The sequence below is a fragment of the Dermacentor silvarum genome, chromosome 2, assembly GCF_013339745.2.
Source record: "Dermacentor silvarum isolate Dsil-2018 chromosome 2, BIME_Dsil_1.4, whole genome shotgun sequence".
In the NCBI taxonomy this organism is placed as follows: domain Eukaryota; kingdom Metazoa; phylum Arthropoda; class Arachnida; order Ixodida; family Ixodidae; genus Dermacentor; species Dermacentor silvarum.
The window spans coordinates 230,930,147-230,956,550 of record NC_051155.1 but is presented as its reverse complement, the minus strand read 5'-3'; the positions used below and the strand labels follow the sequence as shown (position 1 = coordinate 230,956,550).

General features: G+C 45.2%; 3 protein-coding genes across 4 annotated transcripts in view; 2 read left to right on the top strand and 1 right to left on the bottom strand.

Annotated features, from left to right (window-relative positions):
- Positions 1–13,185, bottom strand: LOC119442853 (uncharacterized). The gene is made up of 10 exons (XM_037707899.2): positions 12,938–13,185; positions 12,602–12,743; positions 12,386–12,499; positions 11,877–11,931; positions 10,609–10,729; positions 10,343–10,431; positions 8,370–8,561; positions 4,352–4,444; positions 1,867–1,939; positions 1–735 (listed from the first exon to the last, which is right to left on the bottom strand). Exons 1-10 carry the CDS (start codon positions 13,001–13,003, stop codon positions 49–51), a joined length of 1,632 nt encoding a protein of 543 aa, XP_037563827.1. The 5' UTR covers positions 13,004–13,185; the 3' UTR covers positions 1–48.
- Positions 13,186–13,368: 183 nt separating this feature from the next.
- LOC119442852 (prostaglandin reductase 2) lies at positions 13,369–20,864 on the top strand. Its single transcript, XM_037707898.2, has 2 exons — positions 13,369–14,221; positions 20,194–20,864. Exons 1-2 carry the CDS (start codon positions 13,475–13,477, stop codon positions 20,572–20,574), a joined length of 1,128 nt encoding a protein of 375 aa, XP_037563826.1. The 5' UTR covers positions 13,369–13,474; the 3' UTR covers positions 20,575–20,864.
- A 1,340-nt stretch (positions 20,865–22,204) lies between these two features.
- Positions 22,205–26,404, top strand: part of LOC119442851 (phosphatidylinositol phosphatase PTPRQ) — a 30,303-nt gene continuing 26,103 nt past the window's right edge. Inside the window, exon 1 of one of the 2 annotated variants that reach the window (XM_037707897.2) lies at positions 22,205–22,541. In XM_037707897.2, coding sequence (XP_037563825.1) covers positions 22,449–22,541 — 93 coding nt within the window. In that variant the 5' untranslated portion in view covers positions 22,205–22,448. The remainder of the gene's footprint in view (positions 22,542–26,404) is intronic. The other variant, XM_037707896.2, reaches the window with a different exon arrangement.

Here is a 26,404-nt window from a genome sequence, read left to right as displayed (position 1 = left end):
TGAGCATAGCAACATGTTTATTATGGGGTTGAGCCCCACATTGCAGCTTCACCCCCAGATATGGAGGTCCTGTTTCATAGTGTCCCTGTTATCGCGCCTCTGTCGAGTCACGGCGCTGGCTTCGCCCTTGACAACAACTTTCTTGCTCCGTGCACGCTCCTTGCTGGTCAGCTGCTTCTTTACACGTGCCTTGATTTCTTCAGGCGCAATTGTGGTACAGCTTGTCATGCTGTAATAGGTCCTGACGCTTCTGCTGTCTTCACTCCTTGTGTGCGTTGCTACAGGTTGTTCGTCACTTCCATCCTGCGGGATCAATTCCGGGACTGTGTCCTTGTCTTCACTGTCCGCTTCTTTCTCCTGTGAATCTCTCAGTGAAAGTGAGGAAATGCTGGCATCAGATAGCTGCACTGGCTCAACACTGTTGCTGGCATCTCTACGGCAGGCGTTTCTTTCTGTTTCTTTTGCTTCTGTGGTAAGGGATGTGTCTTGGCAATCCTCAAGAATGGTCTCGCTGCTATCTTGCTGATTTTGGATGTTTTCTCTTTCTTTGGATTGCAGTTGAGTGTCAGTAATAAAACGTTCCATCATGCAACTCGTGGTCTTCTGTGTTGCCTTGGCCGTGTGCTGGTCTTTGTGAGACGAGCTGGGCTGATGTGAATCATGCACGTCATTCAAAGATTCCTTCTCGTCCTCACCAGAATCCTCTTCGGAATCTTCTTTCATCTGTTGCACAGCCTATTAGCAAGATGGAGCTATAAAACCTCCACAACAATGACACTTGAATAAAGAGTATTAGCAATAACACTGAATGTAGAGGTAAAATTTCACCAGAGTAATTACAGTAAAGCGGGATCAACAAAGGTGAGAGGATACAAATTCTAACTTGTAGCTTGACCCTTGCATTTGAATAAAGCTTCATCAATAATCTTTAGTTATACAAAGGCTGTATGAAAAGTAATGCAAATGGGGTTATAGTTGTTTTTAAACTTTCTATCGCTGAGATAGGTCGTTCAAACTGCAATTGGTGCTATAGTGAGCCCTCAGTCTTACGTACTTGTGTATGGCCTTGCATGCGCCATAAATCCTGTCCAACGTCTACAAAAGGCAACAGACTGTTTATAAAACGAGTAACCAAATCATGGTACATGAGCCACATATGGCTCTTCACTAGTTCATATACAACTGAAATGGCTACAGGGTCAGGCAGTAATTTCTCACTTTTATCCAGTACTCAAAATAATTATAGCAGTCTTTACTGAACTAGAGGAGAGTAAATAATAACAACACAGATAAACAGTGAATAAATAAGAACCACAAGGCTAGGATCCACTACACCACTACACAATGATAATTAGATGCTAAAACGAGCTCGCCAAGTAATATTAAATTAGCAGTGCTGTTATAAGGTTGGCTATTCCAACAAAATGGCCAACTTTGTGGCTTTCTGAATGTGCAGATTTGGCCAGCTCTAGTACGAGGAGACGATAGAAATGGGGCAAGAAATATCCTGAGATAAATGAATAAATTCGAGAAAGAGATAAGCAGCGTTGAGAGTAAACCACACAATGCTGAACTGTCAATTGCCAACTCTTGAAACCTTAAGCGTACAACTTTATGCACAGGATTTTGGTCATTACTGCAAGTATAAGGTGGTAAAAGCTTAGGCGGTGAATATGCAAGCAAAGTAACTACATAGGGCAGCTGACATGAGACTTGAAGGAGAGAAGAGTAACCGTAACTTGCACAAAACCAATTACTATGTGCGGTAGAAACCATTTCAGAAAATTGAAAAAAAAAAAAAAAATGATACACAGTGCCTTACTTTCTCAGCACTGTAAAAAATATGATGGATTTCAAATAACATACCTCCTCCAGTTCTTCCTTAACCTCTTTCGAAAAGCCACTGGCAGCTGTCTCAAGGTCAAGGGTGTCATCTCTCCTGCAAAGTGAAATTTAAAGTTATTGGTACTTCCAGTAGGAACAATCTACTTTCACGCTACTAGTAATATAGCTAATGAAACTACGAGGTGCTTCCATTCATAACCATTTGCAAGTATGTCCTCAACAGACATCTGCATGGCAGAATATTGCTGTATCTACTGGTCCTTGAGCTATGAAGCTTTAAAGTATAAGTAGTTTTCAAACATTCAGCCATTAAGGGTCCCTCAGATCACTCATAGGTCACTTAAAATCCCACGAGTACTTTTTTTTTTATACAAGAACTATGCATAAAAACATTTCAACTTGATGATGCAACACCTAAAGATGTTGTGCTCTTTGTGCGGCTGCAAAGTTCAGATTTTTAATTTTTTATACAATACACATAACTTGAAACCTATGAACAATCAGAAAGGAACCCTGGAGGACCGTAGACCATACACCAAGAAGCACTGGTTTACAGTAAATGTTCTACAAGGTTTTCCTTCTAAAAATAATAAAGCAATCAGAAAAACGTATCTATGAGTCCTGACTTCAGAAATCCATTACTGAGGCCTTTCTTCATACTAAAGGTTTATCTAATGACAAAGAGACACAGTCAAACGCCTCTACAACAAACTGATGTGTATAACAAAAGATTCCACATGTCCTAGAAAAATTCCTTTCATATGCACTACAGCCAATACTGCTACAATAAATTAGCCTTTACATCGAAGGCATTTAGGCATCCCCGATGGCTGATTAGTGAGTTTACAACCAAGTCATAAGCAACCCTGCCACTGCCCACCGTAGTCAACACTGAGCTGCAGTGCACAGATGGAGCACCGATCGACACAACAAGGACCGAGTGAGAGAGTCTGAACTCAATGTAGCCACTATGGTAGCCCCTATTCTCCCTATTATTGTGATGATCTGCTCGGAACTGTGAATCGGCGACATCGAAGCCATCAAGAGCGGGAAGGATGTGAAGCTTAACAAAGGCAGAAGTTTGAGGGGCCCGTGGATGATATTTTTGGCGGCTAGGGAGGTGATAATGGTGTTCAACGCACTACAGCTGTGCCTTGCACCACTCCTACATTTCGCTGCGGAGCACTGCCATGAACCTCGATGCCATAAAGTCTGCCAATGTTGTACACTTCGTTGGCTGAAGTGTGCAAAAGGAACTGTGTCTTCTTTCACTAGGTATCTTTGAATTCATGTTAAATACAGTAGAATCTCATTGATACGTTTTGGTAAAAAAGGCAAGAAAAAAAGGTGCACACCGCGAAAATGTAAAATTTAGCCAAACTCGAAGGTAGTTGGCATTCATGTAATGCGAAGGATTGCATGAATTATTGCAACATGAGATGCCAATGCATGCCAATCTGGCAGGGCTCAAGTGACCTGAGATGCTCGTCACTTTTGCTTCCGCAAGCTTACGTTCACGCTCCTCGAATGCAGCCTGGGTCAGCAGCTTCTTTGAAGCTTTGACATGCCCACTTGGCAAGAATCGTTGCGGCATGAGACGGAACCAATGCACATCAATCTCGTGGCGCCCAAGTGACCCAAGATGCACACTGTCGTTTTCCTACTGTGTAGTGTTTTAGGACAGCACTGGGTAACCGAAATGAAATCGAGCTTGTATGTGATGCCGGAATATGATGCCACCAGAGTGATACATGATGCTCACTTCGTGCCTCCTGCAGCAAGCAACCACGGTGCGTTTGGGTTATTGCCTATTAAAAGCATGCAGTATGCTTCCAATGGCACTATGCCACACACGCTGTGAAACAGATAGGTGAACATGCTTATCGCAATGGGTTGGTGGCAATAGCTGTGAATGGCAACATGCAATGACCCGCAAGGTGATTTGCTGGTATCGGAATAGAAAACAGAGTGCGTGGCAGCATTCTCACGTGACACGGGTGGGTGAGTGCTGCGGGGAAGCTGCTTGCAGGCACATACTGCTCTTGATCGCATGTGCCTTGCATCTTTGCTTGTTTACACAGCGTCCAGCAATCGAAAAACGTATCATAAGATTGCAATCTGGCGATATACTGAACACTGGTGCCGAAAGATTGTGTTTTTCGGGAACGTATTGACCGGTAAAAAAGAAGTGTATTGGGTCATTTTTTGCATTGCATTCTCTATCGCAAACACTGACAACAGGAAATCATACGAAACGGGATCGTATCAATGAGGTCCTACTGTAAACGTCTTCTACTGTTGAACATGCTTGGCCTTCTCTAATTGAGAGCGATAGAGTTCGCTATGTTTAAAATTAAGTGATCTATACAATGAAGAACTTCAGTGGTCCAAAGCACTTCGTTGTAGAGGCGCTTGATTGTACCATAAAATTCTTCTGATAAGAGAATTCAGACACAGCACATACAAGCAGAAACTAAAGAGTCTAAGCTTTGACATGACTACTCACTCTATATCGCTGAACTTGGGAAAAAGTTCACTTTCATAGCCAAAACGCTTCTTGAAGAACTCCCTCACGCAGTTGACATCCCTATCAAAGTACCTAAAAGAGCAAGAAAATCACGCAGCAGAAACATTAACAAATGCACAACTATAAACATTACCCAAAACAAAATCCCAAATGCATTAACAAGTACACTGAACAGAAGCATACAGTCAGGTAGTGTAGCAATTGGTTGCACCATATAAAAGCAAGGTTTAAGAAACCAAATATTACTACATATGAGGATGATGCCAAATGACTAATAAAGTACCTGGTGTGTCAAGGTGTGCCAAAGGCATGGTTCTTCAACATGGCTCTTGCAGTGAGCATTACAAGCCTTTAAGAAAAACACACTGCCCAATCATATCTGCAGTACACTTACTAAATATACCACAAACACCCTACATTACAGGTTGTTCTGGAATGGGTGCTTAGTCACTAGTGAATAGAGTGGATGGCAGCTCCTTCACCTTCGTTGGTTGCAGCCCTACATGGCCACTCTCCTGCGCCATACTCGGTAGAATAAGAAATCAGTTCTTTCTGGCTTTCTATTCTGGACGGTCGTCTACCTGTCGGCGTAGCCCATGACACATCCCATGGGTTATAGGGCCTCGTTTCGATCCCTATAGTGTGGTGCCCTGGATGTGATCCGAACACACAACCTCTGGGCATCGATGCCACACCAAAGGCATTGTCAGGCAGTGGCATGGTAGGTGACGTGGTTGCCACTGGCACAGGTATCGTGCCCCCAGCAACAAGCAAGACAACAGCTGTAGCCTTGGAAAGTGTCTCGGCGGAACTAGCACAACTCTGGCCGCCGCATAACCTTGCCATGTGGTTTACTCAGGTTGAAGCTGCTTTCGAACTTCGATGCATCCCCACTCAAAAAACAAAGTACCCGCTTGTGCTCTCTGCCCTCTCACCCAAAGTCGCTAGCCACAGTGCCTGATTTTCCACTAGAAAAGCTTGCGGAGCTCGCTGACCATATAGTAGAATATGCCAGTTACCTCGGAGACACTACGACACATGTGTCTGCTCAAGGACCTCTTGCACCAGTCACTTCCACCACACGGACAGCCCCACATGTGCCTTCGCCTTACTTTCGCCTTGATTCTCGCCGATTTCCCTGCCAGCACCCGGCCATATAACCTGGCGCTACCAGTTCGCCACACTGTGACATATCACATCGTCACTACCAGGTCCGTAGCCGGAAAGGGGGGGGGGGGGGGCTAGGCCCCCCCACCCCCCTGAAAAAATTCCTGGCTACGGGCCTGGTCACTACCATGGGGCCTCCTGTTTTTTGCTGACCAAGGCGACTTGCTGGTGACCGACTTGCCATCGCATGTAGAGAGTTTGACCACATGCTTCAGTTAGTGATAATTTGGCCATCCTTGAACAGCTGGTTATCTGCTCTCCAAGTGGTTCCCAAGCGCGACCCTGGCGACTGGTGTCCGCACCACAACTACCGCCTTCTCAATACCTGCCCCGCCCCCGATCGCTATCCAGTACCCCACATACATGACTTCACGGCCTCTCTTGCTGGCATGACCACCTTCAACAAAACAGATTTGGTTAAGGCCTACCATCAGATCCCAGCAGAGCCTGCTCATATTCCGAAGAATGCCATTGTCACACTGTTTGGCCTCTTTGAGTACGTGCACATGCCGTTCGGGCTCAGAAACGCCGCACAGACGTTTCATTGATTTTTCAACGAGGTTACTCGTGGACTTGATTTTGTGTATGCCTATAACAACGAGCTACTGGTTGAAAGTTTATCTCCTGAACAGCATGTTTCCCATCTGCACACAATATTTGCACGGCGTCAGGAACGGCATCAGGAACATGGTCTCGTCATTAACCCAGACAAACGCATTGTCACCGTGGATAACATCTAATTCCTTGGCCACCCGAGGGCACCCAACCATTGGACAAAAAATATGTAAAGGCTCTGCAAGTATTCCCCTTCACATCTATACAAAAGCTGCAAGAGTTTTTTGGCCTTTTGAACTTCCACTGTCATTTTCTGCACAAGATTGCGCAGACCATTCTTCCCCTTAATGACCTTCTCAAGTGTGCACTGTCTCCTACTACCTCACTTGGGAGGACACCTGCCGCCGCCGAGGCATTCACAGCTGCCAAGAACACTCTGGCTGACGCAGCACTCCTCATACATCCTCTACCTCATGCGCCGACATGTCTCGTCACGGATGCTTCCTCTAATGCGGTGGGTGCTGATATCCAGCAGTATCGACGCGGCTCATCGTGTCCACTCGGGTTTTTTTCGCAAAAGATGAAACCCCTGGAGACATGCTACAGCACATTCGGCCGTGATCTTCTTGCTGTTCATCTGGCCGTGCAACACTTCCAACATATCCTAGAGGGCACAATTTTTCACATCTTAACGAACCATAAGCCCCTCACATATGGTTTTCATGGAAACCACATGACGTACACTTTGAGAGAGATTCACCACCTGAATTTTATCTTTGAGAACATGGTTGACCTGCGTTACATTGCAGGTTCCGTCAACGCTGCCGCAGATGCCTTTTCATGTATTGACGCCATTTTGACAAGTAAGTTAGACTTCGAGGAGATCGCGGCAGCGCAACAGTGTGACAGCGAGCTGGCTGAGCTACGCTCTATGTCTATGTCGCTTGCGCTGTGAGATGCCGCTGTCCTTCTCCTAGGGCACCATCATATGCGATTTGTGGACTGGCCACTCGCACCCATTCGTGCCAGTGCACTTGGCCACGCTCCTGCGCCATGCTCGGGCTCCTCGAGGCACGCACTCGGGAGAATAAAAAACCAGTTCTTTCTTGCTTTCTATCCTGGACGGTTGTCTACCTGTCAGCCTAGCCCACAACACGAACCATGGGCTATAGGGCCTCATTTCGATCGCTATAGAAGGCAATGAACAAGCCAATGCCCTAGCTCGTTCGCGCACGCACGCACACACACACGAGAGGATGCTGTGCTAATCTGCCTGGCACAAAAACATACGCAATCCAATGTCACATTGAAAACAGACCGGGCTAATCAGTGTGTCAAGTATGTGGCGAACATCCCGACATACTTCATATTAACTTGGAATATTTACTTCACTTGTTCGAATTTTCAGCCCTCCCTTTTCAACTCCTCTGAGAGGTGGACCTATATCCTAGACCATGGAAACTACACCCTAGATTATGGCCCCTGCTAGTAGCTCGCATAAAACAAGTCAACAAGTTCAGGCATATGTACTCAGCACCATGACAAGGACCGCACTGGACTCAGACAGCGGCAGCTCGAACTAAGAGTTGTTCAGAAATAAACTTAAGTTTGGTCGTTTTTATTCGACCACTACTGTATGTGTCCCAGATAGTCTTTGTGCCGATAAATACATTAACATGGCCACGTCATTAACAGTACACCAGAACATTAGGCACCTTCTTTATAAAAAAAACGTCTGTATTTATTCCCAACTGTCACAATATCTCTAATTATTGTGGAAGAGATATCTACTGTGAATTAGACTGACACAATGGGAAAAATCAGTCTTTGCAGCCATTGATCAAGCCTTGATGGTATGACTGACATCTCAGAACTACATGCAGTTTCCCAGTTCATGACAAGCTCGTCACTGTGAATAAAGAACCAGTATGTAGCTCACAAAATATTTTTCCATTCAGAGTTGGCCAATGAGCAGAATTACTAACCTTGCAGGTTGTTTGCTCTGTATGTGAAAAGTCTGCCATCATCAGACTAAATCACCAAATACGTTGACAATGCCTGCTATTATTTTCCCTGTGCATGCGGCAAGGCTGTGGAGGCAGTGTTGCTAGACAAACTAAAAAAAAAAATGCTCTTCTTTCATAGGTTGAGACAATCACAGTCCCTGACAAGAGTAGGAAGCATGCCGTCGCTACAGAAGTGAACAATATGTTTGCACTGGCTATGCACCACAGTCTCAACATCCATGAAATGTAGCAAGTAAATATAACCATACCACTCAGCATTGGGATGGGATGTGGACATCATCTGTGGAAAATCAATCAGCGTGGGCTTGTCTTCAGCATTAAGCATCAAGTTGAATTCATTAAAGTCTCCATGTATGAGGCCACAGTTGCCAAGCTTAATGAGTAAATCCATGAGCTGGTCATACAGCTGGGCTGGATCTTCCAAGTCATGAACATGGCACCTGCGATTGAGAGGTTGACAGTTTAGTTTATTTAAACAAAGTATTTCGGGATAAGCATGTTGCCACAATTTATGAGCATGTATACCTCCAGATAAGTTGTAGGTCAAGGTAACTATGCATCACATCAGCTATAAAGCAAGATAGTGCACTAAAACACGGGTCAGGTATAGCGCCCCGCACAATCAAAAACGTTTCTCTACATGCTGCTTTCGTACTTCTTTCGAGTCAGTACTAGTACTAGTTTCAGTTCTCAACCTCCACACTTAAAATTGAAACTGCTGTTCTCTTTCTCACTTTTTGAGACTCTGGAAAACAGCACTTGGTCACATGCGCAAAGCTACTCAACATTAGGTTGTGTGTCTGTCCTATCACATAGCCTACTAGTAGGAAAACACAATGTTTGTTTTCAAAAGACCATTACTGACTGAACAGCTTGAACTGTTTTTATAATTATTATAACCCTTTAGCACCGGTTGTCGTGAGTTTGCGACATACCAAATAAATGAAGCCTATGGCCTGGAAAAATATTTTCTGGCTCAAGCGACAGTTGTCACGCATTCGTGACAAACAATGTTTTCCAGTATTGATTGGTATAATACTGTTAATGACTGTTATAGTACTACTATAAGGGAGAATAAAGAAGCACTGTCTATTATCACAGGAAGGTGTCAGCATGCTATCTGTACAGCTAACTAAAGCTGAAATTTATTTTGAGCAAGATGTGCCATGAAAACCTTGTAATATGTTGGATTGGCTTGCACGAGCACCAACACTTTTCATTTAGGTATGCCTTTCTTTGTGTTTTGTTGTCTTTTGATTTTACACCTGTATTTCAAGGCGATTTTTATGCTTTATAAATATTTGACCTGACACTAATAAACCAGTGGTAAGTTCGCGCACCATTCATTTGCCAATGTTTTCTGTTCTGTAGCCGTCCATCCGTCTTTTTGGTTTGTATATAGCACAACAAGAAGGTATGACATTGGAAGTTTGACTGGTTACATACTAACAAAGGACTGAAAGTTACAACTATTAATATTTAAGAGAAGCAACTAAGCATAACTCCACAATGCTACATACACATTAGATTACATGTTATAACATGCGGCATACACAAATGAAAGAAAACTTTAGATAAATCAAGATTAAAAATTTCCAGGCTTATTCGTAGCTGCATCACTCAAGTTTCAATACCAAAGAAATTAATTACTGTACAGTAGTGTAGTGATTGTTTCCTACAGGCCGCAAGCAAACATTCCCTTTGAGGTTGCAGGAATAGTAAAGTATTTTTGGACTAGTTACATAAAAAAAAAACAAGTAACAGCGCAAGGCACAGGACATAAACAGCAGACAGAGGAAGCGATCAGTCCATCTCTTTCTTATGTTCTGTGTCTCCAGCTGTTATTCATTCTTCATGCAACATGTACCAACCGGAGCCAATTTTCACTTTACTGGCTGAGTTACTTACCAATGGACAAATTAAATGGTCAGCAAATAGCCAGAAGACTTATAGGACTGAAGTAATGAAAGCTCAAACAATCCTACTAATCTCATACACTCATCAAGATATTAAGAAATGTTGTATGTCAAGTTCTGTCATGTAGAAAATTCTATTTGTATTCAAAAGTGAGACTAATAGTACCATTATTAGTAATTTTGGACAGGCTAGGCTTGCTTCCTGTTCAAAATAATTTAAAAGCAAAGCATTGCAGGTCAATTGGCAATGTATGGCATCAACATTTTTGCTGATTTCCGTCTGTGTAATTCAGTATAGCACTTACAATGGGTGCCCATTGATGAGCTCCATAAGGATGCAGTGACGGTTGAAGCCCACCGGCTCAGGTACAGGAAACCCTCTGTCATGAAGAGCCTGAAAGAACACCACAGCAAAATATATGCACTTATTTCAAGCTATGCACACTTCACTAGAAATTGTGTAGTTGTAACAGGTAAGTTATCATTTAAATGACGCAAATATTAAAATGACGGATAAAAAAAATGAAATGATGTCCACGACGCAACAAAAGATGAAAAAGTATATGCATACCTTCATGAATGCAAACTCCTTTACAGCGGCCAATCTTGACAGGTAGAGCCAAGAGGCCTTGTTACGATGTTTGTGGTAGTCTCTCTTTTCTTTCAGTTTGCGGAAGCATACTCGCCCCAACCTGCATAGAATTGTACAGTGAGTCCATAAAGACAGAAAGAAAGAAAACATTCCCACGCTAAAGTTCGGGAGACAAGAAAGGATGCAGGCAGAGCTGCAGGGGTTCAACAGAAGGTTTTTGAGAAGATCAAAGCTGAACTTTTAACTTTTGTGATGTACCAAAAGATTTAATGAGTTTCACAATGATACTTGGGGTAACCAACGCCTTGGTTACCCCTGCAGCTGAACAGGTTTGTGTTCCGAGTGTCTCGGGTTGGTCACAATCATTAAATGAGAGTGGACTGTCCCATGCAACCATAATTTGGACCCCCCCCCTGTTAATGCTGTACTTCTAGGGAAAACGACAAGCATAGTGGTGAATCGCTGACAGCGACTCAAACAGGGAAAGAGAGATATAGTTTGTAAGGATTCTCATGTGATTTACGGTGCAATGTGGTGGCCTTGAAGGTTGGTTTAGCAAGCACTTCCAGAAGTCTATATGACCACCTTTGCAAGAGAAAAATTCAGGCTGCTTAGTTTCAGAAAGCTTTACAAAGATTAAGCTGCACAGTGGGCTATGAGGACACCATAACAGAAGGGTCCAGGCTAATTTTGACCACCTCGGGCCATTCAATGCGCCTATATGAATGTGAATCTATATACACTTCAAATTATTAATCTCCCAGGCTGAGCTGGCATTTTAAGTAGCAACGAAGCTGCAGAAAGCAGCAGGATCCCAATGTCCTTGAAGTGCATTAGCAGTTTCGTAATTATGTTAAGGACACTGGCTAGGGGCCGCAACAACAGCTCATCTTGAAAAATGATGCAGATGATAATGAATACTGTGGTGGTGCGCCGTCTTTAACCACACATGCATACTAAGAATAGTGAACAGCACCTGAAAGAGCATAAAGCAATAGTTTGTATTATGTAAATTCAACAAATGTCTCTTTTTATGTCTGCCTTCTGGTTTTTCCATTGCAGCTAGCCTTTAACCTGATCTAAGTGCCGCTTCATGATGTGCATAAGTACCTACCAATACACTTTAAATCTCTACACTGACGTTCTAAGTGCTTTTCTTAGTTTGAATACAACTGGTTAAACTTCCCAATTCATGTGGCTGCAAGATCTAGTCTGTGATTCACTGAAGGATAAGCAAAATGACTTGCCGGCTTATCTTGAGCACCAGGTCCCTTCCTTCTTCATTTGCTGCCACATATATATCTATACAGAACAATTAACAATTGAATGCATCATGACACTGCAAAATAACCCAAGTACTCTTGTAAACAAAGAACCCGCATTTGGTAGTGCAAAGCGAAACACTTTATCATTGAGTGGCAACATCTTAAGTGCTGTGTCATTACCTCTGTGTTAAATATCTGATAAAAAGGAGACAGTAAGAAGGCATCAATAACTGAGTATGCCACAGTAATGAAGCCAGTGTTGTGTGACAAAATCTTTAAAAAACTGTTCACAACTGACTTCTTTTTGATAAGTTTAATGCATTGCCTGCCAGGTACAGGAGTTGCAGGAAAAAATATATATTTTTTTGATCGACCAGAATTACTTGTACGTATGCCATATGTAATGTTTTTTTTAAAAAAACAGTGGTAATATTCTGCTACGAGTGATTCGAATCACACAAAATGCAGCGTAACAAGAAAGAAACACGTACCTGATTCTTTCCCTACACCAATTTGGTTGCCGACGGAATTCACCAAACCCTGTGAACAGAGAGTCTTGAGCGCAAGGTAATCGTACCCCATGTTTGTCAACCGGTAACCATCGTCTGTCCGAGGAAACAAAACGTTAGTAAACAAATGTACAGGGTAAAATGGGCCAGGTACCTCTAGCTTCAGGCAACTGGTCTAGTGACAAATACGTTGCTTACATCTCTTGCCACGTTCGTAGGAAAGAAGTTTTTGTTTGCACAGCTCTCGGAGGTGTTTGTGACATCCTCCATGTTTTAGGTTGGCAATGGTGGCGACAAGTGCCCCAGGCACAAGTTCGTGGTTTTTCATTCCCATTTCAACCTGTAAATGAAAACCAAACTTCACCAAAGATGGTCGGAACTTTCGAGCAGTGTACGCGGCACGGTGTACGTAGCTACAACTAATATGTGTGAAGACTAGGTTTCTGTTTCATCAGTATTTCCTTTTTTTTTTCAACGCAGTATCATATTAGGTAATTGATCACTTACTAAAGAAAATACACACTACGTTCTTACCGCAGTCAAGACTCTGAAGTCGTCAGACGACATGTACCTAAGCAAAGTAAGGTTAAGTTTTCCCATCTTGACTGTAGTTGGCACGTTACACAGTGCACCTACAACCGCTTATACACCTCTGTTTAGCCCACTGTCTGGTTACCACAGCACGGAATATACATTACGAACTTATAAAATGCGATATTCGGCGAAAACACCACACTTTAGCAAGAAAGCATGCACCATGCGCAATCGCTAGACCAAACAAGCTAAGGCTTGGATTGGATAGATTTGATATTCTTCGAATAATAACACAACTTTTATAAAATGAAACTGAAATTTTATACTTTCATTGTATAAACCACTACTCTATTTTAAATCAAATTTTATTTTGATTACAATTTGATGGGAATCGAAAGTACTAAAATTAGGTCTTGATTGGCAGCCCGAATCCAGTGACAGCTCGCGACGTAAACATGGCAGCGCCCAGGTCAACGTTCTGATGTTGCGGCTTGAACGTTCTCTTTCAGCGCATCAAATTTTAGACTTGCTTTAGACATGGAAACTCGTTGTGTATCTCCAACATCTACGACTTGTGAGCGCCCATCTTCGTTTACAGGTTTGGTAAACCGACGCGTTGTGCTCAAGTCTCGACCTGGTGTTGACGGCGATCCGCAGCTCGGCAATTTTGCCACGGAACAGTGCGCTACACCGCGAGAGTTCATTGACGGGGAGGTCCTGGTTCGCAGCGTGTTCCTGTCCATCGATCCTGCCTTGCGATGCCGCATGAACGAGAATACGGGCGTGCACTACCTCACGCCGTGGCTCGTTGGACGCTGCGTCGAAGGTTTGGGCGGCGTCGGCATCATCGAGCAGTCCCACAGCCCTCTGCTTGAGAAAGGCGATATTGTCTGCAGAGCCATGTCGTGGCCTTGGCAGCTGTACTTCAAGACGACCGCCGATTCTCTCCAAAAATTGGATGTCGAAGAACTCGGTGGCGACGTGTCCGTCGTGCTTACGTGCCTAGGTCTCACGGGACTCACGGCGTTGCTGGGGCTGCGCGAAAAAGGCGGCATCAAGCCGTCTGCCAACCAGACTTGTGTTGTGTCCGCGGCCGCTGGCGCCTGCGGATCTCTGGCGGGCCAGATTGCAAAGCTAGAAGGCTGCAAGAGAGTCGTCGGCATATGCGGCTCGGATGAGAAGTGTGACTTCCTGACCAAAACGCTGAAGTTCGATGCGGCCATTAATTACAAGACCCAAGACGTGGACAAGAGGCTGACGGAGACCTGTCCCGAAGGCATTCAGGTGCGCAGAGCTGCTTTTCTTCGCATGGTCGATTGGAGGGGACGGTATCTTTTAGTGGGGAGACACGTTAGTTCAGGACGCAAGATAAAATTACGAACATACAAAGCCATCGTATGACCAATCATTGAGTATAGCTCCACTGTTTTCAATCCGTATAACTGCCGACATAAACAGCATAGAATCGATCAAGTAAAATTTGTTTTGCTTCATCTACCGGTGCTACGATAGGAACTTTTCAACGTCACTGACAGGGCTCACCTTGGTCTCACTCCTGCTTCAAAATGACACAACATTGAGTCCCTGAAACCTCTCCGCTCTCTCTTCAACTCATACCGATACGCGTTGCCGAACAACTACTTAACACATGCTAAATTTTCATCCACCACAAACATTCACGTACTGAACGTATCTGTCTTTCATTCTCGGACTGACTGTTTAAAACATGGGAGTGAATATTCTGCTGGCAAGCTGGCAAAATTTATTTCGTGCGATTTTGTTGGCAGTTCGCAGAAATTGCCTAGGCTTGTGCGTGCGGATTCGGACAGTGAATTTGCACAAGTACTAAGTGTAAGCAACGTATGTGTCATTATTTAGTATACTTTGGTGGTGCCTCCAGGACCCCAAAGCTGGAACCTGGACTGGCCCGTAGGTGCAGGCTCGCTGAGGCTCGAACGTGCCGCGGGGTGCTCGCATATTGTCTGTCCGCGACAGCAGACAGGTTCCACTGACCACCCTGGTTCCAGCTTTGGTGGCGCCTCCATGACGCCAGAGGGCTCTTTGTTGTTTGAAGCCAGGATGGGAGTATTACGGACTAAGATGTACCGAGCCAAGTACCAAGGTATAGACACGTTGTGCTGTGCGTGTGGAGAAGAAGAGGAAACGGCTGAACACCTCATACTTTTCTGTAAAGGGCTTAACCCTACAGTGCAAAGCAACGGGGCTGATTTTTTCAAAGCATTGGGGTTTAGGGACAGTGAAGGCAAAATAGACTTTAAGCGGGTAGAAATAACCAAACAGAGGTTATCTGATTGGTGGATAAAATCAAGGCAGGGGTGAAATTTCACCCACCACAAAGTACAAAATATGTTAATAGTCATGGCTAGGTGGCGTATGCCACCACCTGATTTAAAGGGTTCAGCCTCATCCATCCATCCATCCAGGGGTAACAGGGACACCAGAGCTGGAGCTCGCTCTTTGAGTTGAGGGCTCCAGGGGTGTATAAGATCGGCTGTCCGCTATGGCAGACAGCTGCTTTTCTATGCAAACACCTCCCGGTTTTCATTGCTCCGCTGCACCTTCGGTGCCCTGGTGATCCCACTACGAAATCCTGCACCGTTAGCTTTATTATCATCTCAGCTACTCTTTGGAGGCTTCTGTTTGCCTGGATTATCCGACTTTGCCGGCATTAGTAACGTGAGCGTGGCTAGCCAATGAGGACGAACTGCCGGCAAAATATACATACACTCCTTTTTAAATGCATATTTTCCCCGGACCATAGAAATATATGGCGTATAATACCTGTCAACATCTGGTCATTAACCCTTACAACAATGTTTGAATATCTTAGGGTGTTCTCCTTTAATTGTACCTGGAACTGCATTGTTTTCGTACATTTTTTTATGTACTTTGACTCTGTTTATTTGTGATATATATTCACTACTGTGATAGCCCTGTTAAAGGGCTGCAGTATGTAAACATAAATGAGTGAATGAATCAATGAATGCTATTTGGAAGCGTAATTTATCTCCAGTGCAAAACATAGAAAAGTACTTTTACCACATATTTGAAAACGTTTAATTATCAGCACAACTTAAAAGAAAAAAAATTCTTTCTAGTTTTCTACTGGCTCGTAGTAGAGTCCAGGCGGTCCGAACACCTAATAGGAGGTGTAAGTTAGTTTAAACGCATGCTTGTAATTTCTTACTTCCTGGAAAGTGCACGAAAGAAATGGTACATGACCAGACAGACACGAGTGCAGACTGTTAAAAGCCATATATTTGAACCATGCCTGCAAACACATGCACACACACACACGAACACAGGGTGCGCGAAAAACTTGACTTGTATTGCAGAAAGAAACATCATAAAAAGCTATTAAGTATATTAGGTAACCCAGCTATCATGCACCTTGTTAAAAAAAAAAAAGATTATTCTACGCAGATAAGATAAAGTGCATGTTGTATAGATTCGTGTTGAGAAACTGCAAGTAGTTTTTTAATCGCTGATATTAATTTTGTAAATAAAAGCAATTACTTAAATTTTTAATTGTTCTAATTGTCATGATGTCAATTAGGGGGTTACAGAGAATCGTACGAGACGTAAAAATGAAATGTTTCCTGGAAGGTATACACATTGCTAGCGCAAATAGAGGTAATTGGAGATCACTGGGAGACGCCTTTGTCCTGCAGCGGACATAAACATAGAATGATGGTGATGATGATGCACATTTCGTGTTTGCTTTTACTGGCAAATAGCGAAAGCCCGAGAAATATGAAAAATAGCATGTGACTGTGCGCGTGTGCTCACGGAATAGCAGCACCATTATACTGTCCCAGTGCGGAAGCAAGCTGTTCATCTGTTTCTGGGCCGAGCAGCGGCGATTACACCCAAAGAGGTTTTTAAAGAGAGTTCTTGAATGGCAGCCCCCGCAGCTTCTTACCAGCACGGGTGAAGCCAGATTTTGCCAATGCTTATTCTTTGAAAGAGGGCCGTGACAATTGAAATGTGCTCACAGCTCGCGTCCCTTTGGTCAGTTATTGCAAATGCTAGGCTGATTTGAAAATAAAAGCTCGAAGTCTTTCCCTTAAATGTTACCTTTGGCTGCATATTGATATCATGATGTGCCGTAAAATTTAAAAAGACGTTTAGGCTTCCTTCTAAAATCAGTCACAGAAGGACGTCGAACGATATCAGTACGGCTAAATTAGCCATCCTAAATAGCACGGAGTGGAAAGAAAGCGCTTCGTACATTCCCTGCTATTTTCTAACTTTTTTTTTTTTCGTGCCTATGTTAAGATAGTGGTGTTCCGGCTTCACTGTAGGGACGGCAGCTCCACTCTAGCAATTTTTTTTTAAACCTCCGTATTTACAGCCAAGGACCCCTTTGATTACCGCACGCATGAGTGCATTGCATGTCACACGAACAGCTCCCGTTGCATAGAGTTTCCTACAATTACTAAATGATGGGTGGCACATAGATTTGTCTGATCATTGCGCTTTGGGATTCAGACGTTCTTGTGGCTTCTTTTATTATGTATTGGTTTGCCCTAAATTTCACTCAATTTCAAGGCACTTTATGCTTTTTTTTAACGCAGAAGCTAGGTAATAAGACTGCAAGCCCGCATAATCGTTGCTAATTGCAGTGGTTCCGCTTGTCTATGCGTCCGTGGTGTAATGCTTTTTATATCGGGATTCTGTGCTGGGCTCCTGCGTTCTAATCCTGCCATCGGACAATCTTAATATTGTTTATTTAATTATTTATAACGCAGTACTTTCTTAAGAACGATCACATTGCAAACACACGAAGCCATTTAAAGCCAGAAGGACGAAGCTTAGGCAAATCCATGTACTACCTGTGCTGACTGAACTGCCCTGCTTGTATCTCCCATAGACACTAGTGCCACAGTTACCCCTAGTAATTATTGTATGAAACTCTTATGTCCCGGCGATTATTGCGTATCGAGATCAAGTAAATGCGTTGCCCTGAACGGCGAGCCTGAGATAAACAGCTTGCTTTTCCACTGCGACTGTTTTCCGGCGCTGTTATTTCGTGCACATGGGTGCACAGTCACTTGGTATTTTTTCATAATTCTTGGGCTTTCTCTATTTGCCGGGAAAGGTAAAATTTAACCTTGCTGGAGACGCCTCACTCTGTCGTTCAAGCACCTCCTCTGCGACTGTCCCCTTTACAGTGTGGCAAGAAAAGTGCTCGCGACCGTGCTCGAAAAACTGGACGATCCCCTCTTGTCAGAGGAAAAAGCTATAGGGTACTGGTCCATACGGGTTTCGGCACTCAAGGCCTTAGATGCTTTGCTCAGGCTCTTAAGGCCTTGTGAATTGCGCGACCGACTTTGAAAGTTGTAGCGCGTTAGCATCGCGTTATTTTGTGCATTTTTCCTGGCTATTTTTTTAGAGCGTAGCTTTTATGCGCCCGTTCCTGCGGCGAGTGTCGGCGTAACCGAGCGAACGAGCGCAGCGGTTGAAAGACTGAACACGGAGCGCAGCGGGGATTGAAAAAAGCGGCGAGAGCGAAGAGAGCGTGAGGCGGAAAGCGGAGGAGGTCATGGCGAAAGCGTGAGAAGAAAAACGTAATGCCGCGCAAGACGCGCACTGCGGCTACGATGGCTACGAGATGGCGCCAGTGTAGTATAGATCGTCTAAAGCCCCTCTCTATAAAAGTAGCGCCATTCTTAGATCTTGCCGCCACCGCGCTCACCCCGGCGTTTCCTCCTCGCCGCCTCCTGTCGCCCCAGCCACCTCCGCTCCCTCATTGACCAGTCCGTGTCACGTGGAAGCACGCGTTGCGCTTTTGTATATTTTTTTCTTTCCAGCGCGCTCCGACCGCCATTCTCGGACCTGTGCGACGAAAGTGCTGTACGCACAAACGGATCAAACGTGTTAGGGACAAGAACTTCGTTGTGATGGCGTGTTGCTGTGCCTTCAGTTGCCGCAACCAACAAGGCGAGGGCAAAATGCGTTTTTGTTTACCATCCGGCGAGCGCAAACGCTTGCTGCACACTTGGTAATGCGCCGTCTCGCATGGTCGCGTTGCTGCTTCCAAAATCGCATTATTAAGGCCAGTTACTGACTGATGAAGCAAAATCGCGCCTCAAAAACTGCTCCGCAGGGCGCGATCGGAGTTTTCCGCGGATTTCCTTTGGTAGCGCGTTAGCCATCGTCTGCTACGGCAGGGTCTACATGAGCGGCGCCACTGTCGATATCGCGCTGGCCGCGCCGAGCGGGATAGTGGAACGGAGGAGGAGGGAAGTGGTTGGGGCTACTTTTTACATTGAGGGATGGAAACAAATCGCTGCATGAGCGGAGGTCTGTCTGCGGCGGCTGCTGTGAATCGCGCCCACGCGTCACCCGCGCGCTGCTTCTCGCGGTCTCCCGTTAGCAAAGCAGTTGCGCCACACTTCGCTCCGTTTGCAACGTGCCACACGAGACAGATTGTCCGCACCAGCCAATTTATCGCGAAAAGAAAACACGTATAGAGCTGCGCTCAATTTTCACTTTAGGGAGTATCGTAATCATCAGTGATCTTTTTTTATTCCTTCTATCATCTTTTATTTCCTTTATCTCTTTCCCCAGCACAGGGTAGCCAGCCGGTACTTACACTCGCTATCCTTCCTGTCTTTCTCTGCCTTTTTTCTCCTCTAATCACTCTGTCGGTCTTAATTCAAGATGCAAATCGCTTAATTGGCATCTTGACAATAGATGGTGTCCAAAACCCGACGTCCTTAATGTGTTTCCGGCTCCCGAGATCGCTTGCGCCCTCTTCAACTAGCGAAAGCATAGCCTTTAAGATCAGCATTTTTACTTTTTATTAATTAGTTGGATGTCAGGGGCTAAGTAATTGATGGCGGTTTCTCAACAAGATCCTAAACATGTTCTTGATTTTATGCACACCTTCTCTCTGTGTGTGCGTGTGTGTGTGTGTGTGCGGGAGGGGGCACTCTCCGTGCGTGGACACGTTGCCTTGTACTTTTCTTGCAAGCGATGACGACCAAATGTGCCTCTTGACCACTCTATTATACAAGTAATGAACAAAAAAAAAAAAACTGAGAACCGAAGGCCACAGCTTTCGTAAGTCATAAACACATAAAGCCAACGTACATAAACCAGTAATTCCCCCTATGTTTTCATTGTTGTCATTGTCTGTTGACTTTGCGTGCTTGTGTCTATTATACAGGTGTGGTTGACACTGTTATATACGTGCACTCGCTGACCAGGAGACCCTTGCACACTCGCAGGTGTACTTCGACAATGTGGGCGGCCCCGTCAGCGACACCGTCATCCGTCACATGACTGCCGACTCGAACATCGTGCTGTGCGGCCAAATCGCCGTGTACAACAAGAGCGTGCATTACCCACCACCCTTGTCCGAGGACATCCAGAAGATCGTCAAGGAGAAGCACATCAGCCGCGACCGATTCCTGGTGCTCCAGTACCAGGACAAATTCGACGAGTGCCTCGCGCATTTGAAAGCCTGGCTCAAGGAAGGAAAGCTGATCGCGCGCCAGACCGTCGAGAGGGGTCTCGAGAACGCGCCGCAAGCTTTCATCAACATGATGAACGGAGGAAACATCGGCAAGCAAGTGGTCATCGTCAGCGATCTTAATGAATCCACGTGATGTGGCTGAATCTATAAACGCAGTGTCCACAGCGCTCAGAACAGCTCGAGACGCAGGACATGACAAAATCGGATCACGTGGCAAGCATGCCGCTTGCCCCAAGTCTCGCACTTGTTGCCTAACTGCTCGCCCAAAGAAAACGATTGGTTCCAGGGTCCAATAGAATTAAGCTGCGACGCTGTCTGCAATTCATCGCTGTGAACTCTTGCCGCAGTCTGCCGCTGCGCTCGCGGAAAGGACCGCAGAAGCTTAATAAATTGTAGGCTAGTTGTGGATAATAAAATTTTCTTATAATTGCTTGTTTGTTGTGTTGTATGACTGGTATTTTGTATTCCGCAAATGTGTAAAGAGGACCGCTTCCAGGATTATGTGCATGGGATCGTAAACTTGTTTGAGACGGTGAGATATATACTGGGCTTGCTGTTTCTTTTTTTTTTTTTTTTCCTGATCCTTGTAAGTCTGCATAGAAGCGTATCAGTCTAGTAACTGAGGAGTGAAGGTGAAAAGCTGCAACGTAAGGGATTTTAATGTCGCGGTCTTGTTGGTGTAGAACAAAAGGGAAAGCGAACTGCGCGAAACGAGAACAGAAATCGTCGAAGACGAGGAGCGGACTTGGGCATTCATGGCCCTGAACGGTCGGCTTATCGGCGGTCGGTTCCTTGGCTCATTTTCTGTTATTGCTTTGCTGCATGACCAGCCTTGTTGCTCAGCGTTGTCTTTACGACCTTAATCCCCACACTTAGGCGCTCGAAGTCATTCGCAGCGATAATTGCATACATGGGCGTCGGCAGGATTTTGTCTTGGAGGAGGGGGGGGGGGGGGGGTGGCAAGTGCCCCTTTTGCACCCGCCTGTTGACGCCCATGATTGCATATACACACTTAACAGTTGCACCCTTTGGGGCGTTTTTGTCGCACAACAATCGTCGTCTGCCTTGCGTCTCCTTCATTAAAAAAGCGCTCGCTATGAAAACTACGCTTCCTATGCTTTCCTGTCATGAACGGCATATATGGCTGATAACACGCGGGCCGTTCCTGACTTGGAAGCGCCGGGCGCGCAGCGTTATACAGAAAGGAAGTGCACTCAAGATGACGATTAATTGCGACAAAAATACGCCCCAAAGGGTGCACTTGTTTTTAGAGTTTAGGAATAAGTTTGGTTAGACCCTTCGCGATTCTACCAGAATCTACTTCCAAGCTTGCAGACAGGTTTATAGAGGTTAAGCGCGCATGCGGCGGAACACAGAAAAAAAAAAAAAAAAAAAAAAACGCTTGTGGTGCCCTTTTTTTGTTCCACATTTCCCCGTCGTTTTCGGCTTGAGCATAACATGAACGCGTATACCAACTCGACCACGTTTCTATCCGAAGCCTGCGAACGTGTTCGTCATTCGTGTTCTCCGCTAAAGAGTTCGGTTCCCGCACTTCGCACGTAACGTGATACACCTGCAGCGGCGACTGTCCGTTCGCTCGCAGCGTGCGCAAACTTACTGAGCGCTTTTCAAACCGATCCCGCCAATCCGCGACCGTCGACGGAAACCATCCGCCGGTTGCTCTTCCCAAGATAAACACGCCGAACGTCATCGTGGCAAGTTCGAGCCTATTGCACAAGGTGTGCAGGCAACCTGAATCCACTCCAAAACACGCCGCGCGCTCCCTCAGAGACACAACTCGGGCGCACAGATAAGAGCCGCGCGAGAAGATAACGTGTATCCTTTGGCGGACTTAGCACTCGCCGATGGGCGGATGACAAGCGAAGCGGCGCAGCGCCTTGGTGGAGTGGTCGTTAAGCCCGTCGAAGTCCTGTCGAGCGTTTTACCTTAGCCCTGAACGACTGTCTCGTGAGCGAAGCTCTCATTAAACGTCCCCCCGGAAGCACGATGACTGCTGGAGCGATTCGGATGAAAAGATGTTTTCTCCTGGTGGTCCTGTGCTGTGCGGTGTCTGCCGTGGCCGAATCGCCCGCTGAAAAGGTGAGTGGCGAAGCACGCGCTTGACATCTCGGCAGGGCCCACATAATCTCTAACGGTCTCGAGTTGTACGTCACGTGACAAGTAATCTCGGAACTCTCCTTCCTAGAGTTCTTGCGGAAGCAAGGCCGATGCTTTAAACGCGACACAATGGGTGGGAACATGGCGGCGGCGGCACACTTTTGTTCGCGTTCCTACTACTGCTCTGCTCGGCATGGCCTGCACCTTCACGTTTAAGTAGGTGTACTGACATGCAGATAACGTACTGAACACCAAAGCGAACAAACAGCCGTGACAAGAATTTCTTGCACCATTGGCACCCACGTGCTGTTACTTTTATGGGAAATCAAATCTTGCCGCCTACCTATCGGAAGGGGAAGGGATTATTAGATAGGTTTTGTGTAGAGCGTTCAGGCAAATGCCCGCGCTTAACGGCGCGATGAAATGTCGGGTCCACAACGCACATGCGTACAGCGTTAAAGTAGCTGCAGTGTTGTCTTTTATAGGCATTTACCGTGCGTTTTTACGATAAGCGGAGCTGTTCAGACACAAAAGTACGTACGTAGTTTACCTGCTTACCCGCCTGACGGGCAATAATATGCAATGCTAGACGGCCAACGCGATGTGCCTAGCTGTTGTAACATTTACGCGGTGCACGCTGAATGGCAAGATGGCCGTTGTGATGTCATTAAAGACGCGCCTCCGGTTTGCGCCGCACGAACAGCCGCGATGAATAAGCGAACAGACCAAGATACCAAAATAACAACTAGAAGAAGAAGCTCTAGTCAGCAACTCGGCACCTTTCAAACTCGACGACACGCAATCAGCCTTGACATGTCCCTGCGGAGTGGAGCGTCTGCATGCACGGGACGTCGCTGATTCGCACTGTGGAAGGCGACGATAAAGAATCGTTGAGAATAGATTACATTGTCTGGCACTTGGTCCATGCGATGAAGGAAGCGAGGGAAAAAAAAAAGAAAAAAGCATAACGGCAAGCTTCAGCTTTACAAGCAGTTATTGAGAAGACGAGGCCGGGAAGGCCCGTTAGAACATCCACGGAATCTCGCGTTGCTTACAGCGCTCTGAAGGCTGCCTTGGACTATGGTGGAGGGGGACAAGCCAGGAGCCCAAGACCTCTCAGCTCTATGAAAAGGGGGGAAGGAACCTACTTAACGAAAAGCTGGAAATTTAGTAAATTAAATGCGTGAATGGACCACGTTAAAAAAAAAAATGGGGATGCAACAATGTTTACACAATCATATGAAGCCAACATACAATGACACCAAGGAAAGCATGGGGTAAACTACTTGTTTTAATTAAAATTGTATAAATGATAAAGGGAAATGTAAATGGATGAAAAAAAAAAAACTGGATGAAACTGGGGTACGGACCCACGTCTTCACATTACGAGTGCGATGCTCTTACCAATTGAGCCACTGCGGCGCCGTTTTCCCAAGTTTTCCGCTGCCATGACCGTGAGTTGTGGCGCTGGCTATCACTGCCAGGCCTAGATCTACTACCCATATAATACTCAGGAAAGCGGATGGGAAAACGGCGCCCAATAGCTCAATTTGTAAGAGCCTCGCACACGTAATGCGAAGACATGGGTTCGCTTACCACCTTCGGTGAATTGTTATTTCATCCACTTTCATTTTCCTATATTTATCATTTATACATGCCATTAAAAAATAGTAATTGCATATGACCGGATGTTTTGTTAAAGCCCGAGTGCCATAAAGCAAAATAAGAATGTGCCAACAATTGCCGTAGGCCACACGAGGTCCTCTCGTTTCACTTTGCCATATGTGCGTTTGCTTATGTTCTTTCATTGTGACGGCCCTTCTAATTTCGGGCTCCCAGCATAGCTAGTCAACCAGTGCATCGTGGCTGGCGAGGCTACATAGATGTTCGGTTTCGAAGGTACAGAATACACCTTTTTATGAAGTCACGTTTCGTCTTGATAACTGAGTATACTGTAGCGTGGACGTCCCTCATGGAATCGCTGCGATTTTATTTCAAGATAATCTGTGCGTCGTGCTACGTGAAACTTTGGCTACGGCGGCGATGAACCCGGACGTATCCAAGCCAGTCAAGACTCCATAAGAGCTACTGCTGTAAAAAAAAAAAAAAAAAAAAAAAAAAAAAAAAAAAAAAAAACGTGGCTTCGTTGTATTTGGGCAACTGGCCGAACATGGTGCAGGAGCTACGTATATTAAGTCACTTTCGTCCCCAGATCTATTTAATCGTCATAGTTCGGGCACGCTTGCAATGTACGATGAGAGAGGGAAAGCGCCAGAGGCAAAGAAACTGGATCTTCGAACGAAAGGTGTTCAGATGCGCGCGTGGAACGCGACAGCAAAGCCAGTCAGACGACAATTAAGGTACGCGCAGGCATGAAGCGGGAAGACGGGGACGACAGGACAGCCAAGAACAAGCGCTGTTCTGTCGTCCCCGTCTGCGGAATACCATCTATAGCCCGCTTCCAAACCTTACAAGTACGTGTCTCTAGATTATTTTACATCTTGGGCGCGCGGCTTGCTGCTGAAGCAGCTCTGGCATTCGGTTCACGCATCTGCGCGTGCGCCCAGAGTCTCTTGATTGATGGACGTGTGGGATGTCGCGTCTGCTGAAGGACGAATCCCAACATAAAGACCTAACTGTTTATTTGATTAGCAATGGCAGCGGGCGAGCATACCTTCGCTTGTCACGCTACGCTTGTCTCGGTAGCGAAAGGAAAAAGGCAACTCTTCTAAGCCGGGCAGCCTGTTTTTGTAGCCACCGTCGGTACCGGTGACGCATACCATACATCGGGTGACGCTGCGGTGGCGCTGTTTTATCGGAAACGCAGTGCAGCGTGTAGCCGTGTTACAGTGTAGTTCACTATATCCGTGTTACGCTCGGTTGGATGATAACGAGGCGGAGGCTGCGCGACAATATGCGCAGAGTTACACTGCGTAGTTCTAACAATACACACACGAAGAAAGCACGATCACACACACAAGGTGATGATACGCAACAACCGTTTTATTCACCTTCAGGTATATATACCAGGTGTTTCTTTTTGTGCAGAACACTATTTTAATTAAAAGAAACTGTCATATCAAGGTCCCGGCAGCTTTTGCAGATAAGCACACGGTTTGGCGGACATTTAGCAAGTATATATATATATATATATATATATATATATATATATATATATATATATATACTTGCTAAATGTCCGCCAAACCGTGTGCTTATCTGCAAAAGCTGCCGGGACCTTGATATGACAGTTTCTTTTAATTAAAATACAGGGTGTTTCAGCGAACACTTTCAAAATTTATTTAAGGTTGCCTGTGGCAAATAGCACAATTCTAGTTAATGAGCTGGTCTACTCGAAGTAGCGGACATGCACAAACAACTGAAATGCATAATCGACTAATCAACAAAAATTCACTAATTAAGTTTTTAACTAATTACCTGATAGTCTATATTGCAATTTAGAAATTGTAGCCGTGGAATTCGCAAGGCGGATCCACTTGGAACTAATTCTCGGGATGACACCAGTTTCGAGATATTAATTCCCGAACTTTGCGGAGAAATGCATCGGCGTTCCAGTTAACTTTGTGCTGCAATGCATAAAGCGACGTTTTGTTAAGAAACTAACTGGAACGCCAATGCATTTCTTCTCAAAGTTGGGAATTAATATCTCAAAACTGGTGTCATCCCGAGAATTAGTTCCAAGTGGATCCGCCTTGCGAACTCCACTGCTACAATTTGTAAATTGCAATATGGGCTAACAGGTAATTAGTTAAAATTTAATTAGTGAATTTCTGTTAATTACTCGATAATACATTTCGATTTCTTGTGCAAATAATATCCGCCTC